The 16343-nt window shown below is 41.8% G+C and overlaps 3 protein-coding genes across 3 annotated transcripts in view; 1 reads left to right on the top strand and 2 right to left on the bottom strand.

The window, feature by feature from the left end:
- Positions 1-5643: 5643 nt before the first annotated feature.
- On the bottom strand, positions 5644-14876 carry CMC4 (C-X9-C motif containing 4). The gene is made up of 3 exons (XM_007993204.3): positions 14841-14876; positions 8082-8149; positions 5644-6015 (listed from the first exon to the last, which is right to left on the bottom strand). Exons 2-3 carry the CDS (start codon positions 8137-8139, stop codon positions 5867-5869), a joined length of 207 nt encoding a protein of 68 aa, XP_007991395.1. The 5' UTR covers positions 8140-8149; positions 14841-14876; the 3' UTR covers positions 5644-5866.
- Positions 9163-14948, bottom strand: MTCP1 (mature T cell proliferation 1). The gene is made up of 5 exons (XM_007993201.3): positions 14841-14948; positions 10031-10182; positions 9744-9914; positions 9611-9662; positions 9163-9524 (listed from the first exon to the last, which is right to left on the bottom strand). Exons 2-4 carry the CDS (start codon positions 10133-10135, stop codon positions 9615-9617), a joined length of 324 nt encoding a protein of 107 aa, XP_007991392.1. The 5' UTR covers positions 10136-10182; positions 14841-14948; the 3' UTR covers positions 9163-9524; positions 9611-9614.
- A 616-nt stretch (positions 14949-15564) lies between these two features.
- Positions 15565-16343, top strand: part of BRCC3 (BRCA1/BRCA2-containing complex subunit 3) — a 48827-nt gene continuing 48048 nt past the window's right edge. Inside the window, exon 1 of the mRNA XM_007993207.3 lies at positions 15565-15797. Within this exon, the coding sequence (XP_007991398.1) occupies positions 15675-15797 (123 nt within the window). The 5' untranslated portion in view covers positions 15565-15674. The remainder of the gene's footprint in view (positions 15798-16343) is intronic.

Below are 16343 nucleotides of genomic sequence, written 5' to 3'. Positions count from 1 at the left end.
GATCTCTTGTGAAATATGAGTGTGTTTCTAAGGCCATACATTTAAAAATGTTTGCATTTTAACCCGTCTTGAGAATGATGTATTGAATTTGAAAATCAAAACTACCAGTGGATGTGTGGAACTTTACAGAAATCACCTATTTGTGTTTTTCTCCTTACATTTAAGGAAACATAAGCCATTTTGTTTGCAATATGTATGAATCATCTCAAAACCATAATGGTATGAGCCTCTTTGCTGTGTATTTTTCTATAAGAACTTATTTTTTTTCACTTTTTATTATGGATGCTTTCAGGAATATATAAAAGTAGAGAATATAGTGCAATAATCCCCCCATGTATCTATCACTCACCTACAACAAAATTATAGCTATGCTCATTTTTACCAATTATTGTGAAACAAATATCAAAATGTCATTTGATCATATTTCAGTATGTATCTCTAAAAGGTAAAAATTATTTCTAAAAATCATAAATATAGTACCTCATCATATCAAACATTAACAGTAATTACATAATATCCAAAATCTGATCAGTGTTCAAAATTTCCTTGTCTCAAGTATTTTACATTTAGTTTGTTTGAATCAAAATTCATGCAAGGTTCACATTGTATTTGCATGATTTGAATAAGTCTCTTAACCTTATATATCCTCCTCTAAATTTTTGTTTGCTATATATTTATATCTATATATATTGATATGGATATATGTAGTGACACTGAGTCATCTGTTTCCTGCTTCCCCATACTCTGCCTCTCCTGACATCTGGGTCTCTTGGGTTATGCCATATATGGTGATAGTGACTGCAGCCACTTTAGCTGTGTGACTTACCCACAGCAATGGGATGGTAACAGCAAAGCTAACCAAAATGCTCTGTGCCCCTTTGGGTTGCATGTGGGGAGACTGGCCACCCAGTGCCTCTCCAGTGGGGTAGGGGTTGTCTTTTGGTGCATCTGTTTTTCCTGTGATTATTGGTGAGTACAGCAAAGATTAGCAGGTGGTTCTAAATTACCTTGAATAGGTTGTAATAGTCTGGCCTCAGACTCTATCCTGATTGTCTGAATTAAGATCTGTAGGTAGGTCTCTCCTGAAGTTTTTTCCCAGCTGGTTGTCTCTAGGACTGTGAGGGTCATGGTTGAGGTCAGTATTGCAGGTTGGCCTCATCCTTTTAGTATGAGAATGGCTGTGAGTTCTGCCCACTATGTGAGTCCACGGCGCCCACTTGGGATTGTACAGAGCTGGCATGGAGGTTGAACACGCTCAGCTGCACACCTTGTTTTCAGTTCAGCTGAACCATCAGTGAAGTAGGCTCAGCCATTTAGGGGTACCTGTGAATCAAGGCCCTATTGTGCCAGCATCTTTGTTTCAGGTGGTGAAGTGGGAGTTAAGGTTTCCCCCAAAAGAACAGCTACCACTCCTCCAGGCAAAACCGAGATGATTCAAGGACCAGGCAGCTCCACCTTTCAATGCACTATTTTCATTTGACTGGAGAGGCCTGCTGAGCTAGGCACGTATTTTCTCCAGTAGCAGAGTCCAATAACGTTCCTAATTAGTGGTGGTGGGGCAGAAGTTTTTCTTTGGGAAGAGCGTTGTTGTTGTGTATGGCCCAGAGAAACTTGACTTGGAATGTGTTCTGAGTTTCATCGCCCCCTTGTGGCGGCGACGTGGTAACACCGCACTCAAGGCTTGCAAGTTGTCAACCAATAGGATGGCATCAGGGACCCCTTCTGTCCCCTTCCTGGCTACTGTGGGTCCGCCCTCTTTGAGCCACCCTTTGACCCAGCGTCTCTCCTGCAATGGGACCTGGTGGGATGGGGACTTGGAGTATGCTACAGGAGAGGTAGAACGTTTGAGTCTCTTTCCAAGGTTCTCCCCAGAGTTGGAGAGCAGAGACAGATCCAGGGGCACTTTCTGGCGGCTGCCTGCTCGGGCTCAACAGATGGAGTCCAATGTTTCGGTCTCCCCCAAGGATGTGTATCCTCATTGCTGACACGGGAGCTGGGTCGGGGGAGGAATGTGGTGGTGGGGACCCTTGCCTGAGCAGCCCATTGTCGTGTTACTGTCATTGTGATAATCTATTAGCATGACTCTCCTCCCAAATGGCCACTTGTTTGCTGCCATCTCCTGCCATTCAGCCTCCAGATATTCATTAACAGGACAGTGGGGTTCTTGACTCCCCCACCACTGGGATGACAGTCCTTGCTACTGGATCTGGGCAGTTACTGTCTCATGGATGCTGGCAGAAGACGATTCAAGTTGGAGGACCAGATTCTACAAGGAATGAACTCTTGCATAATTCTAGCCAACATACTCTTGGGGTGGGTGCTTCTGGTTTTGGAAAGCAGAGTTATTGTGTGGTTAACTATTGTAAGAATAGTCTCTCCATCATTCTTTTGTTTGATGGTTGCCAGAAAGATGGGCATAACTAATGGCTGGGCTCTTATTTGGAACAGTTTGGGAATCTGCTTGAAAAAAAAATGGTACACTGATGGATTTGAAATTTCTGAGTATCATCAGTGTTTCATGATGATGTCAATTTCTTCTCGGAGGGAAGCTCACAGCCAGTTTTGGACCCCAGATAAAAATTTGACTGCTGCCCTCTGCTCCCTCCACCAAATTATCAGCTTCATTTATCTGTCATGAAATCCAGTATGATTTCTTGGAAATCAGGCCCAGAACTAAAATACATTTTCTGCCCAATTCTCTAAGAGGTCACACTAACATTTGAGTAATTGGGCAGAAAACCTATTTTAGTTCTGAGCCTGATTTTTCTAGAAGTCATATGGTATAGCTTATATTTCTGATGCTTGTATTCTTTTTAAGGGTCATGAATCTTAATACTTCTTTTTAAAAAGAAAACAGTGTTGCACTTTTTCACATTTGTATAAAGCTTTAAAGTCAGCTTATTGACTTGTCAAAACTGTCTTTTTAAATTTTAAGATGGTAAGAAATGACATTATTGAGAACAGTGGTTTTCATCCTTGCTTGCACTTGGCAATCACCTGTGAAATTTTAAAAACTACTAATGCCTGGCTCTCATCCTACAGATTCTGATTTCACTGGTCTGGGGTGCTGTTCAGGCATCCCAAGGCTTTAAAGTGTCTTAGCTTTTTCTGATGAGCAGCTGAGACTGAGAACCACTGAAGGACAGAGTTGGAAGCTGGTGCTGAAAAAATGAAGAGTTTTGCTTAACAGGGCTTTAAGGCCTTTTATATTAAGTGCCATACAACTTCAGATGCCTTCTGAATACCGAACACAAGTGTAATATTATAGTTCATTAAATGTCTTAGGAATCGCATGGAGTGAATGCAAGGAAAGGAGTTGTTGCACTGTGGCAAAGTGGAAGAGCAAGGGCTTTTTCTAGCTAAAAGGTCAGTCACTAACCAAGTGATTAAATGTAGCATCACTAATAGCCAACTTAACAGGGTTTTTTTTTTTTGGGGGGGGGTGGTTTCTAAACTGGGAGATCATAGTTTTCACCTTCCTAGAGTTCTTTCCTTAAGACTGACATTCAGTGTTAATGTTGGTCCCTAGCAATAAGAAGCACTCAGTAAATGTTAAGCCTTTTATAATGGCTATTTTATTTTTTTGTATATCATAATAGTAGCTAAGAATAATAAGAGTTAAATTAATGTCTTCAAATAGATTTGTTGACTTAAACTGAGACAATCCTTTAAAGGAAAGAACTGATTTGAACCTTTCAAAACCGAAAGAAAGTAGTATACTGATACAGTTTGGATCCACTGAGTCTCATGTTGAACTGTGTTCCCTAATGAAGGTGGATCCTGGTGACAGGTGATTGGATCATGGGGGCAGGTTTCTCATGGATGGTTTAGCACCATCCCCTCTTGGTACTTTACTCATGATAGTGAGTTCTCATGAGATCTGGTCATTTAAAAGTGTGTGGCACTTCACCCCTCACTCTCTCTTGCTCCTGCTTTGGCCATGTGGAGTGCTCACTCCCCTTTTGCCTTCTGCCATGACTGTTAAGTTTCCTTGCACTTGCATCCCTAGAAGCCCATCAGATACCAGTGCCATGCTTCCTGTACAGCCCATGGAACTGTGAGCCAACTAAACCCCTTCTTTATAAATTATCCAGTCTCAGGCATTTTTTATAGCAATGCAACAATGGACTAATACATATACTTTAGCGTAAAAACATTTAAAAGAGTCTGAAACTGGAGTAGTTAACTCAGTAAAAATAAGCAATAAAACACAGAAAAACAATCTATTTGATCATGCAGTGATTCCTAAAGTAAATCCTAGTACCACTATCAACTGATAATTTTAAATGTAATTTAGATTTGTAGATGGTGTAACATTAAAGTTGTATAATGTTTTATTGTTTTATTATTAACACAAGACTTCATTTAAATTTCATGGGGATTTAGCTCTGTTACTCTGGTTTGTGAACCAAACGTCTCTAAGGCAGCATTTTTCTAACTCTGGAGAGCATTCACACACACAGATGCAAAACAGGTTCACTTAGGCTTTTTGAAAGCTCTGAAGTCTGACAGGAAATTAACCTGTTCACTAGCATTCCCCAAACTTACCTGAACACAGCAGCTTTTTTTTTTTCTTCTGGTTACAGCAATTCCTAGAAACACTCTGAGGAATGCTGCTTTAAGGAAAACAGTTGGTCTCAAATAATCATGGTATTTTAACATCAGGAACCTAGCAGAAATTGTTCCTGCTTTTAGTCATCTTTTTCTTTTTTAGAGGACGGACTGTGGTGGTTCAAGCATCCATTTGAGGAAAGCAAATGGCCTGTTGCATGCTGCCTCCTCCTACTTCATAAAGTGACAACTGTCAATAGGCTTCATTCAGCAGCTTTGTATTAATATTGTCTGGATCCTCTGTAACAGGTTTTTATTATTACGATATGAAGAATAGATAAACCAACTAAGTTTGAATTATCTTGCTGCCTACCTGACTTCCAATGAAAATTTTTTCTTCAGTTCCTTCATGATAAATTAAGGATCATTAAACATTATAAGCATCATTTCTATGCCTTTCTTACCACTGACTGAATGAATATTAAGCACTTCTGGTTAGTCGCTGGGGTGGGGATGCAAAAGCAGAAAGAAATGCTCTTACTGGCATCTGGAAAGACACTTTTTGCTCTGTATTTTTGGAAGTACAAAAGGTAATGAGTTAGTTTAAAGGAAACTTTGAATTAATTTAGCATGTAATCTATAAAAGGTATCAACATTGGCTCACACCTGTAATCCCAGCACTTTGGGAGGCCGAGGTGGGCAGATCATGAGGTCAGGAGTTCAAGACCAGCCTGACCAACATGGTGAAACCCCATCATCTACTAAAAACACAAAAATTAGCCAGGCGTGGTGGCGCATGTCTATAATCCCAGCTACTCAGGAGACTGAGGCAGGAGAATGGCTTGAACCCGGTAGGCTGAGGTTGCGGTGGGCTGAGATTGCACCATTGCACTCTAGCCTGGGTGACAGAGTGAGACTCCATCTCAAGAAAAAAAAAGGCATCAAAATTGTGATGCTGGAAGTGAGTCCTTTCACCTAACATACCTCACAGGACTTAAGTTTGATGAATGGCACTAGTGGTCTGAACTTCAAGAGAATTCATTAATACCCTATATCTAATAGTCTTAAAATACATTTAGTACAAAACCAAACTTTTTCTCTTAAACAGGTTTATTTTAGCAGCTCAGTATATTACATTCTACATATTTGTCTTTTAATGTGTTTATATTTCTGCCTGTTTTGCATAGATGGCATATTCATTAACTTTTATAACTGACTTTTTCATTTGCTATTTGCTGCTACCTGACCTGAAGAAAGTCAGGAGGATAAAAAAAATTCATCTGGTGGAAACATGGAGCAGCACTTCAGCAGAACTTTACTTTGATGCAGACTTCAGTGTTAGGTTTTCTTCCTCTTCTTTTTCAAATCCTGAACAGACGACGGATCTTCCCTTGGGATACTGAGCACAACACTTACGCAGTTCTTGGATGACAGCCTGACACTTTGATTCCATGTAGTTGTTGGCTGAAAAACATACAGGCAGAGTCTAGTCATGATCTCATAGGACTAAGGTACAGGGAAGTTTAGATCAGTGCTTCCACCCCTTTTCAAAACTTTCAGTACCTATGGAACTGGAAGAAAGAAGATATACCAAAATCCACTGAATTATTTCAAATTTAGAGACCTGTCAACAGGTTGATTAGGAAGAAAAGTATGATTTACAAAGTGGTTTTTAGATTTTAGATTTTTAGATTTTAATATATAATTTCCTTCAAGGTTGAGTTGATAGCATGCACCTTTTTCCAGGACATTGGTTTTTAACATCATTATTATTACTGGTCACTAATTTGATGAATTAGGAAAATGCACCTAAACCACACATTATTTTGCATACAGTTTAAGCTGATTGTTAGACCTCCCCTACTAAGGCTGTGCATCAGGAATTGGCAAACTGCAGCCTTAGGGTCAAATTCAGCCCGTTTTTACAGCTGGGAGCTAAGAATGGATTTTAGATTTTTAAAGGGTTGTAAACACACAACACATACACAATATATACAACAAAGGCCTTTGGCCTCCAAAGCCTAAAATATTACTTGTTTGGCCTTTTTCATAAAACATTTACAGATCCCTACCATACATAAACACTAAGTTAAGGAAGACCTGACCTAAAAGCTCTAGGTCAGCTGAAGTTAATGAGTCCCCCAGTACTAAAATGGGGTACATAGTAGTTAGCTCAGGATAGGAAAGACAATTCTGATTAGAAGGGCAGTATAGCAGGGTGGGTAACAGTCCAGATTTGGAGCTAGACCAAGGGTGGGGTTGTGGGATGTTCAAACTGTCACCATACCTCTTACTAGCTATGTGACCCTAGTCAAATTACATAACTTCTGTATCTGTTTTCCCCTTTATGAAATGGGGGTCATAGTAGCATCGACCTCATGGATGAAAGGCTTAATATGTATAATGTCCTTACAACGGTGCTTGTCATCTAGTGAGTGCTTAATGCTAACTATTAGTCTTTCCAGTTCTCAATCCTCCCACACTGTGCCAAGGGGGTGTCACCAGCTCTTTTTAACTTATTTTTTCCCTTAGCCATGGGTTATTTCAAACACGGTAAGGATTTATTTGGGAGAAGGAATTCAATGCAAAAAACTTTTTCCTTTTCCTTAAAGTTGGAGGGAAGAAAAGTTTAACTAAAATGGCATTATTATACATCCAGATTTTAATCTAAAAGATTTTATAAAATATTGCTTACATCAAAAAATGAAAAGTCCAAGAATGAAAGCTAAAAGTCCAAGGAAATACACAAAGGATTTCTTTGGTGGTGAATCTTTCGGGGAACTCTGAACATTTTTCCTTCATACCTTTCTATATTTTCATGACCGTCCATCTCTATCTATTACTTTACTAGTGGGGAAAACTTACTAAAAATTTTTCAAATTCAGATAGCCTTATAGTTTTTTCTATTTGCTCTTCTGGCAATAATCATTTACTGATTAGAAAACTAAAATCCTCCAACATTTGGTCAAACTTAGTAGTTGGACAAATGGACAAATGACCTCAAATATGCTTTAGTTGAGATTCACTTCTGCCTTTAAGTTAGCTGATGGCTTCAGCAGCCTGAATTCCAATTGTTATTTCAACCCCACCTCTTCCAGATTGCTTTTAAAAAGTGAATTGTCAGCTGCAGTGAAGTATAACCAACCAATTTAAAACTAGCCTTTTAGTAAAAACAAACAAAAAAACCCTTTTGCTTAGCTCAGTAATTCTCAACTCTGGCTGTGCATTAAAATCACCTGGTTAGTTTTCTAGCCTGATTCCCAGCCAGACCCTAGCCCCAGGAAGTCTGAATTGTTCTAGGTAAGTTTTTAAAGATCTCCAGGTGATGCTAATCACCTGGAGTGAAAACCCCTAGCTTTGATCACATTTTTATTTTCTCCATCTTTGATGATACAATGAAGAGAATCTTCAGGATAATTACATATATGTTACATTCTTAAAAAAGAGTTAATATAGATAAAAGAATAATTGGTCTCTTATAGTTAGTTCACAGTGGAAAAATATTTTTAAAGCATTTTACAATATACTACCTTGTAAACATTTCTGTATCTCACAGGCTTGCTTCTGGCACGGATCCTTCTGCGGCATATCCAGAAAACTAAAACAAGAAAAATGATTTTTATTTTCCTTTTTTCCATAAAGACTTTAAAGCCCCTCTACGTGGAATTTTCTTCTGAGACAAGCAGTATGCCCTTACAATTGCTGGAAAATAATTACACTAAAAATACTCTTCCCAAACACAGGATGAATCAACTGTATTTTTATAATATCCATTTCATTAGGCTTGGAAGATATAAATAGCTTTACATGGAAGAAAAAAACCTTGAATTCAATCAACTCTTTCTGAATACTGTAAACCAACGTTAGGCTAGAGGAGCCGACGGCGCAGCCTGGCTCTATCATTCGCAGAAGAAACCCTTGATAAATGATTAAACTCCTTGAGCTTTTTTTATTACTCATATATAAAATGGGAATCATACCTACCTCAAAGCATTGACAGGAGGATTAAATGTGATAAAGTATATAAGGTACATACAATAGTGCCTGGAAGGCAGAAAGGACTCAATACATGGTAGCTATTATTCCCAAGACTTTTTTTTTTTTTAAAGTAAAACCTTACTTTTAATGTATATAAACTGTTATGACTACTTTAACTCAGGAAATTTTTTACAAGTAGTAAATGTTTTCCTAGGAATCAGCAATATTTGGTGTTATTACTTCCTGAGAAAGGTGCCAGTTAAGCAGCTAAAATGGTTTTTCTTGAAGTTCTTATAGAAACCAGCTTATTTAAAATATCTGTAATCAGAGAATGAATTTAAGAACCCACAATTTTGATCAGCAACTTCCAGTAATTTGAAGACACGATTTCAGATAGAAAAAAAGGCCCAGAAGCCTTTGTAGCTAATTTCATCAATGCATATCTCTTTTCAGAGCCCTCTAAATACTCAGTAGATCCAAATTAGGTCAGTACTGGGATGGGAAACACTGGAGCAAAACCTAGGATATTTACAGGATGGGAGAAGGAAAGGCAGGTGAATTGCTGCAGGGCAAATAAGCGACAAATAGATGTTGATGCTGCTAGGAGCTGCTCTCTTCTCTCTAAATCAGTACCAAGTCCTTGGTGATCAGGGCATCTGTTCTGTAGAAGGTGCTGACTTTTGTGGGATTCATCAGATCCCAGGTCCAGCCGATGATGTCCATTAAGGGTTCTATGGCAATTTCCAAAGGAGTCAATTTCAAGTTACGGATCCTGACTAAGTGCTTTTGTTGACTTGCTTTCTGCCTACGTAACCTCTCTCTGCAGTTTCACTTGCAGTATTCTTCATGACCCTTCCTAAACTTCTGTTTCTTGAGCAGTTTTTCAACCCACTCCCTCCCCCCAGGCCCAAGGGTGGGTGCACTGCAGTAGTGGATGAAGTGATTGCCAAATACTGAACAGAACAAAGGAGCATATCTTCGTAGAATCCCAGCACCTGGAAAAAAAAATCATTAAAATCACCACAACTGAATAGAGCCAAAACAAAGAGGGGGAGGACGGAGGAGAAATAGAAATACATACCAGGTTAGTCATCAGGCAAAAGCTTAAGCAACAGCTCCTGTACTCCCCTGACCTGTCAGAAAAAGAAAAATTTATGGAGTACTCTGTTACGAGAGCCTCAATACAATGGGAAATAATTAAGCAACATGTGTACCATTAAATGATGCTGTATCTGCCACAAGCGAGAGTTGTTATCCATGTAGCGCTCCTCCGGGTAGAGTTGCCACATGAGAGGTAGCTGGGAGGTAAGAAGGTGACTTGGCCTAGCTGCGTCACCTAAGGGAACCTGAATTTGCTGGACTCGTGCCCTTAGGAAACTCGTCTCCTAATGGAAAGGAATGATCAAAAATAAAACCAAAGACTTCAGAATATTGAGACTGGAATAGAAACCAAGTTACTTGAAAGCAAAATCAAAGAAATAAGCAAAATATAAACAGTTACCTCTTCCACGACGGCCACCCACGTGCGCTGGTATTCGTCGCGGTAGATACCCTCTTGGTGAACCCAGAGGTGATCGGGTGGAGCCCCCACATCCTCTCCTGCCATTCTGGGCTTTGGGTTCCAATTCTAGCCCTGCTTTTCTCCACCTAAGCCTGCAGCACCCGCGCACAGGACACAGGTGTGACTTTTTGGGTTTGAATGAACTCACCAGTAAGCAAGGTGATCTGGTAGTAGCAACCACTAACCAGAACCAAACCTCATATATGTCTATTTGCACAACCTAAATAGAACCAAGGACATCTGAAGCTTTCTGCAAGACAACTGAAGTGACACTCAGGCAGAGCCTCAGGTAGTGCTGCTGACTGCAAAGCGCTCAAGAATTTGGCTAGGTGAGGAGTTCTGTGGAAATGTAGGACTAGCACTACAGGAAGCTGGGCAGTGGTCTCACACGTACTGCATTCACAAGCGGTGTCTGGCAAAATGTAGTTAGCAATAGAATATGCAAAGAGCGTGCCTAAGGACACACTTATTTTGGCAGGAAGGCAGTATAACAGACACATGCATGCCATATTCCCCAGGTAAAAGCCACTTCCAAGCAGTTTCCATTTTAAAAGGTAAGATTCTGAAGGACATATATGCATGGCTTTCAGAGTTGAAATTGAAAGTTTGTTTTAAGGGCAAAGGATCTATTTGTTTATTTACTAAGGATCTATTTATTTACTAAGAAAGTTTACAAATAGCGGATGGGCATTTCTAGAAGGGGATTTTCTTGTTAGGAAAAGTAAGCTAGCTTCATGGAATTTCTGAGCTGCAAGAGATTTTGGGGATCACAGTGATTAGGAGCTGAGTGAGTGCAAATGAAAGTTATCCATCTAGGTCCTTGTTTTATTTTAATAATTCTGCAGGATGTTACAGGAGCCCATTTTTCCATAGAGGACTAGGTTTAAATTTTGACTTCCTAAGCCAGAAGACCAGAAGCACATTTGAGAGGTGTAAAGGAAGCATACCTCCTGAAGCATTTGAGTGGTAGGGCAAACTCTTCTCTATAATGATCCTCTGCCCAAGCCCCAGATCTCATTTTAGGACCTCACAATAACTTGATGTGCATTTGCATGAGTGAATCTTCTAGACTTTACTCACAGCATTATAGCGCAGTTGTACTGTATTTCTACCTTTGGCCAGAGTATAGATACGGCATTGGGGGAGCTGCCCCACAAAACAAAGACCTCCTATTCTCATTAGGTGGGAAAGGAAATGCAGCGTGGGAGGGTGGTTGTTAGAGTCCTCAAAGTGAGACTGTCAAGAGCAACCAGATGCTTCACCCATTATACCCTGAGTACGTCTGACTCTGAGCCTGGTGCAAGCTCCTGTCTTAGTTTTCATACATATGTGCTCTCTCATTTCAAACTCATCTAAACTTTCTCCTTAACCAAATCCTGATTTCTCTCAATGGCAACACCACCATTCCTGATCCTGCAGACTCAAAACTTTTGAGTTTTCTTGGATTTCTTCCTCTTATTCAGTTGCTACATCCTATATGTCACCAATTCCAGCAGGCACTACAACTACCACTGCAGTTGAGATCAACTTTCCCCAAATACCAGGCTCATTTCTAGCTCCATACCCTTGCTCTTGCTTTCCATTTGCCTAAAATGCCTCCCTGGGCCTCTCTGCCTATCTTAAGTGCTATTATAGCAGAGTCCAGGTGCCTGCCTCCTCTATGAAAACTTTAGAAAATTCTTGCCTCTTTTGACTACTGTAACATTTATATTTAAACAAAACCACCTTACACATTTGCTTTGCTTATTTCGCAAGTCCTGTCTTCCCGAAAGCACAGTACTGTATACTGCTCAACAGCAGGAATGACACAGTTCTGGGCACCCCAAGTCTCAGATACTGGTCAAGCAATGTTTCTGTGAACAGGTGTATATGTATGGTGGGTAGGGAAGGGAAACAAAGGAACGCCACATTGGTTGTCATGATTGGCTACGTATATGTGGGTAGAGATTGATTCTCTAGGCATAAGCCTCTGGCTATACATAATTTTTTTCCAAAGCCCCCCCTTTTTTCCCATTTGCAGATACAGTTGTTTTGCCTCTCCTCCTTCCCAGAGCTTTGGAAAAGAGAAATACAAATAAAAACCTGGTAAATACTAATGCCAAAATAAAATATATTAAATTCGGATTTCAAGCACAAAAGACTTAAATGTGGCCAATAACTGTTTTAAAAAAGTGGAAACCATGTGTTAAGGGTTTCAGGACCATCTCAACTTCATAGATAAGTCCTAGCAACAACCAACATGTTGACATTTAAATTTGTTTTGAATGGAAAACAAAATTGCATTGGTTATACTGACATTAAAAGGAAATAATGCCAGTGGAATAGAGGGCAAAGAGATTGGAGATGATGGTCTGAGTTACTGAGTCACTACAAAGAGGCCTATGAGTTACTACAAAATATTCTCAGAAGAAAGGCAGTGTGATGTGCTGCTGTGACCCGAAGGTCAATATGCTGGGCATCAGAGGGATGAGCCTGGGAACCCCTCTCAGCACAGTATCCTGGATTTGTGTGTGCTACCATTCAGAGGGCATGCAGGCCCAGAGAAAGACAACTGCAGTGACCAAGGGACAGAGAAGTCACCATATGAGCACGAACAAAATCCTCAGCACAGAAATGCAAAGGCTGAGGGAGAGGGATTCAGATCAAAGTCTATAAAATCACAGGTTTTATGAGTGGAAAAATGTGATTCTTAGAAAACTTGCTCCCAACATTTTCCTTGGTCAAATAAGTTTGGGAATCTTGGAGACTCATAAAGCACATTAGTGTAGTAACTGTTCTGGCAAGTTATGCAGTAAAGAAACTTTATGTTAACATTTCCCAAATTTATTTGACTAGAGAACATTTTATTTGCACATGATACTTGTTTACAAAATTCAGGACTTCTCGAACTAAGACGAATCTTTTAAAACCTCAACATAGACTTAGGTACAAGGTGCAATACAATACATGGAATATAAACTTGTGCAACTCAACTCAAGGAATACTGCCAGCTGCAAATACAAATGAGTTCCAAAATGTTTAGATAACTGCATAACTTTATCATCCACTAGAAGAGATTGTCCCCATGAGGGTCACCTTGATTTCGGGGCCAGAGAGCACACTGGCCCAGACAGACAATTTCTTAGTAAGGCATTTTGTAAATTAGGTTTTAAATGGGTGACATACAAGATAGAAGGGCTCTTAGGTAGTAATCTAAGTAAAACTATCATTTTTCCTTTACAGAATAAATTCTTTTGTGTCTATTAAAAATAAGTATAGTTTGCTTTAATTGCCAGGTTGATGAACAGTTTCTAAACATAGATCAGTTGAATACACTTATTTTATTAGAAGTCAATTAATAAACTCGTCCAATTACAATGAGTGAAATTACCAAGAACACAGGCCCAGGCCTGTGTACGAGTCCTGAGTCTGTCACTTACTAGCTTTGTGACCTTGGACAAGTTAACGTCTCTCCACCTCAGCTTCCTGAGGTGTAAAATGAGAATTAAAGAACATATTAATCACGATAGTCTTTATTTAGCATTCCTATATGTTTACATATATTGACTCATTTAATTTTCACAATCTTCATAGGGCGCTATGAGGTGGGCAGTATTATTATCATCCCCACTTAAAGGTGAGGAAAAGTAAGGCACAGAGAAGTTAGGTAACTTGCTCAAGGTCACACAGTGGGGAAGTTGTTGAGCTTGACTTCAACTGGGGCAGTTTACATGTACCAGGCATATAAATGCTTAGTATGTAGCATATAATAAGCTTGCCATAAATGTTAATAATTTTGTTCTACTCCAATTAAATGCCTGGAGCTGTAAAAGGCAGCCATGAGCATTAGAAAAGTTAGTGAACCTCATTCTGGAATATGAGATTGACTACCGCCGATAACAAACAAAAGGTATTTTTCTTCTTGAAAGTGCCTAAAGGCACTATATCCCATCACCAAATATTAATATCATAATAATAAGAACAGCCGTTCCTGCTCCATCAGGACAGGGCATACTAGCCACAAACAGTAACTGAAAATAACATATGATATAAAATTGAAACAAGAGAAAATTTAGACAGGTCCAATGTAACTGCACACGAAAATTTTCCAACCTTCATCATGATCAAATTAATTATAGAAAGATGTGCCATGTGATCCTTACAGATCGTTAGGTAAAAACGGAGGCTGCTGGTGTGCACATTACAGATCGTTGCACTGGATGGGGACCCTATGTGTGGGGAGACTTGGGTTGGAACTGACTTGGGAGAAAAGAGCAAAGCATCAACACTTGAAGTAGCACCTTGGGAATGTTCCCTTTCCAGTACTGCCATACCTGCCTGGCTTCAAAACTACACAAAGTAGAAAACCAAATCAAAGACACGAACACGGACGGGCTGTGGAGGCGGCACGGCATATATTGTGCTTTGATTTAGAATCGCTTCCAAAATCCACGTGTGATTCCTAGACTTGTGAGTTGGAAGATCTGTACTTTTATCCTTGGCACGTTTGACAAACCTCGAAATAAAATTACTTTTACATATATTTTCACTGTCTGATATCATCGAGACAAGGAGACCCGAGGAAACTTGCATTCTGGATACCTAATGTGATACATCCGAACTTGAATAAAAACTGAAGTTCTCCATTTCCCCTTCCCTGTATCCAACAAATAGCTACCTAAAAGCCTTTGTAGAAAGTAGCAGCAGCCAAGCTTAAGAGTGATACTTTTTCAGATACAGTATAACACTGTTTCTGCAAAAGGTTACTCACATGAATATAATGTTTCTTGGGCTAATTAATCCGCCTTGAGAACAGCTAGGCTAAAACTTCCAGGTCTCCCACCCTGGGCCACTCAAGCCAGGATCGCGACGTGAGCCCGGGGTGAGCCGAGGGGCATCCCGGGCCGAGGTCACTCGAACCGAAGTTATGAGGCGCGGGCCGGCAACCGGAAGTGGTCCAGGGAGAGTTGTACGAGATTCGGGGGCTGTGACTTGGAAATAAAACAAAATAAAATAAAACCTTAACTGTTTTGGGACTGACTTTCAAAAGAGCGTCCCCCTGGCTCAAGAGGCCGGCGTTCGCGGAGATGTCGTCTTAAAGGGCTGTCCCCCAAGCGTGTAGGCCGCGCACGGGTCTCCTTAGCGGGCGGGCAAAATGGGCGCCGGTACTCGGGAGGCGCCTGCCCAGGCGCCCGGGCGCGGCTCGCAGAGTACGTCCGCCAGCGGCCCCAGAGCGCCGCCTCCCTGCCGCCCCCGCCGCCCGGCCTGACGCCCGGACCGCGGCCGGCCACCGCCCTCCGCCCCGACGGCCACGCCTGCCCCAAACCCCGCGGGCGTTTCCCAGGTGCTGCTGGGCGGGCCCCGCCCCCGCGCGCCAAGGCCCGCCCCCGCGCGCCAGCCTCGCGCCCGCTACCCCCTCCTCGCCCCCACAGCCCCGCCCCCACAGCCCCGCCCGCTCCCTAAGCCCCGCCCCCGAGGAACCCGCGCGCCGAAGGCCAGGCCTGGGCGGAGCGCAGAGCGCGGGGCGCTGGGGAGGCTGCGCCGCAGCACCCGGTTGGTCAGGACCAAGTGGGCCCGAGGCGGACGTGAGAAGGGTCGGGCCAAGATGGCGGTGCAGGTGGTGCAGGCGGTGCAGGCGGTTCATCTCGAGTCTGACGCTTTCCTCGTTTGTCTCAACCACGCTCTGAGCACAGAGAAGGAGGAAGTGATGGGGCTGTGCATAGGGGAGGTGAGTAGCTCTGTTAGCCTGTCCGGAACCCTGCTAAGCAGTCCCAGTGTGTCCCAGGGGTGGGTGCCGGCAGCTCCCAGGGCTGCGGAGGCCACAGGCATACTCGATTTAGATCCTTGGACACCCTTTACATAGCTCTGTCGCGGGGATCCCCGTTTCTTCTGGCCGCCTGACACTTGTTTAGTCTCCTGCGAGTCCCCGGCGGTATGTACAGGCCCCGGGAGCCTTGCCCTTTCTCCTGTAGCCTGGGGCTTCTCTTTAGATCTGCGCTTTTCGCCCCCTTGACCAAAACTGCAAGGCAGGTCAGAAAGACACTGGAGTATATTTAGGACGTCCGGGTATTACGATGCAGCAGCTGACCACGGTTAGAGCCCCTTGCCTCGTCTAGTCTTCAGTCTAGGGAGCAGAGATAACAACCAAAGCATTTGAAGGGTATCGAAGAGCCTAACAGAAGGTGCGGGGCTTGAAGGAAGCAAAAGTTTCCGCTGCATTGTGTTGAGGAGGGGCCAAAGAGGATGAGGAAATACAGTTTAACTATTTACGGGT

Source organism: Chlorocebus sabaeus, chromosome X, assembly GCF_047675955.1.
Source record: "Chlorocebus sabaeus isolate Y175 chromosome X, mChlSab1.0.hap1, whole genome shotgun sequence".
NCBI classification, from domain to species: Eukaryota; Metazoa; Chordata; class Mammalia; order Primates; family Cercopithecidae; genus Chlorocebus; species Chlorocebus sabaeus.
This window is presented reverse-complemented; position numbering and strand designations above follow the sequence as displayed.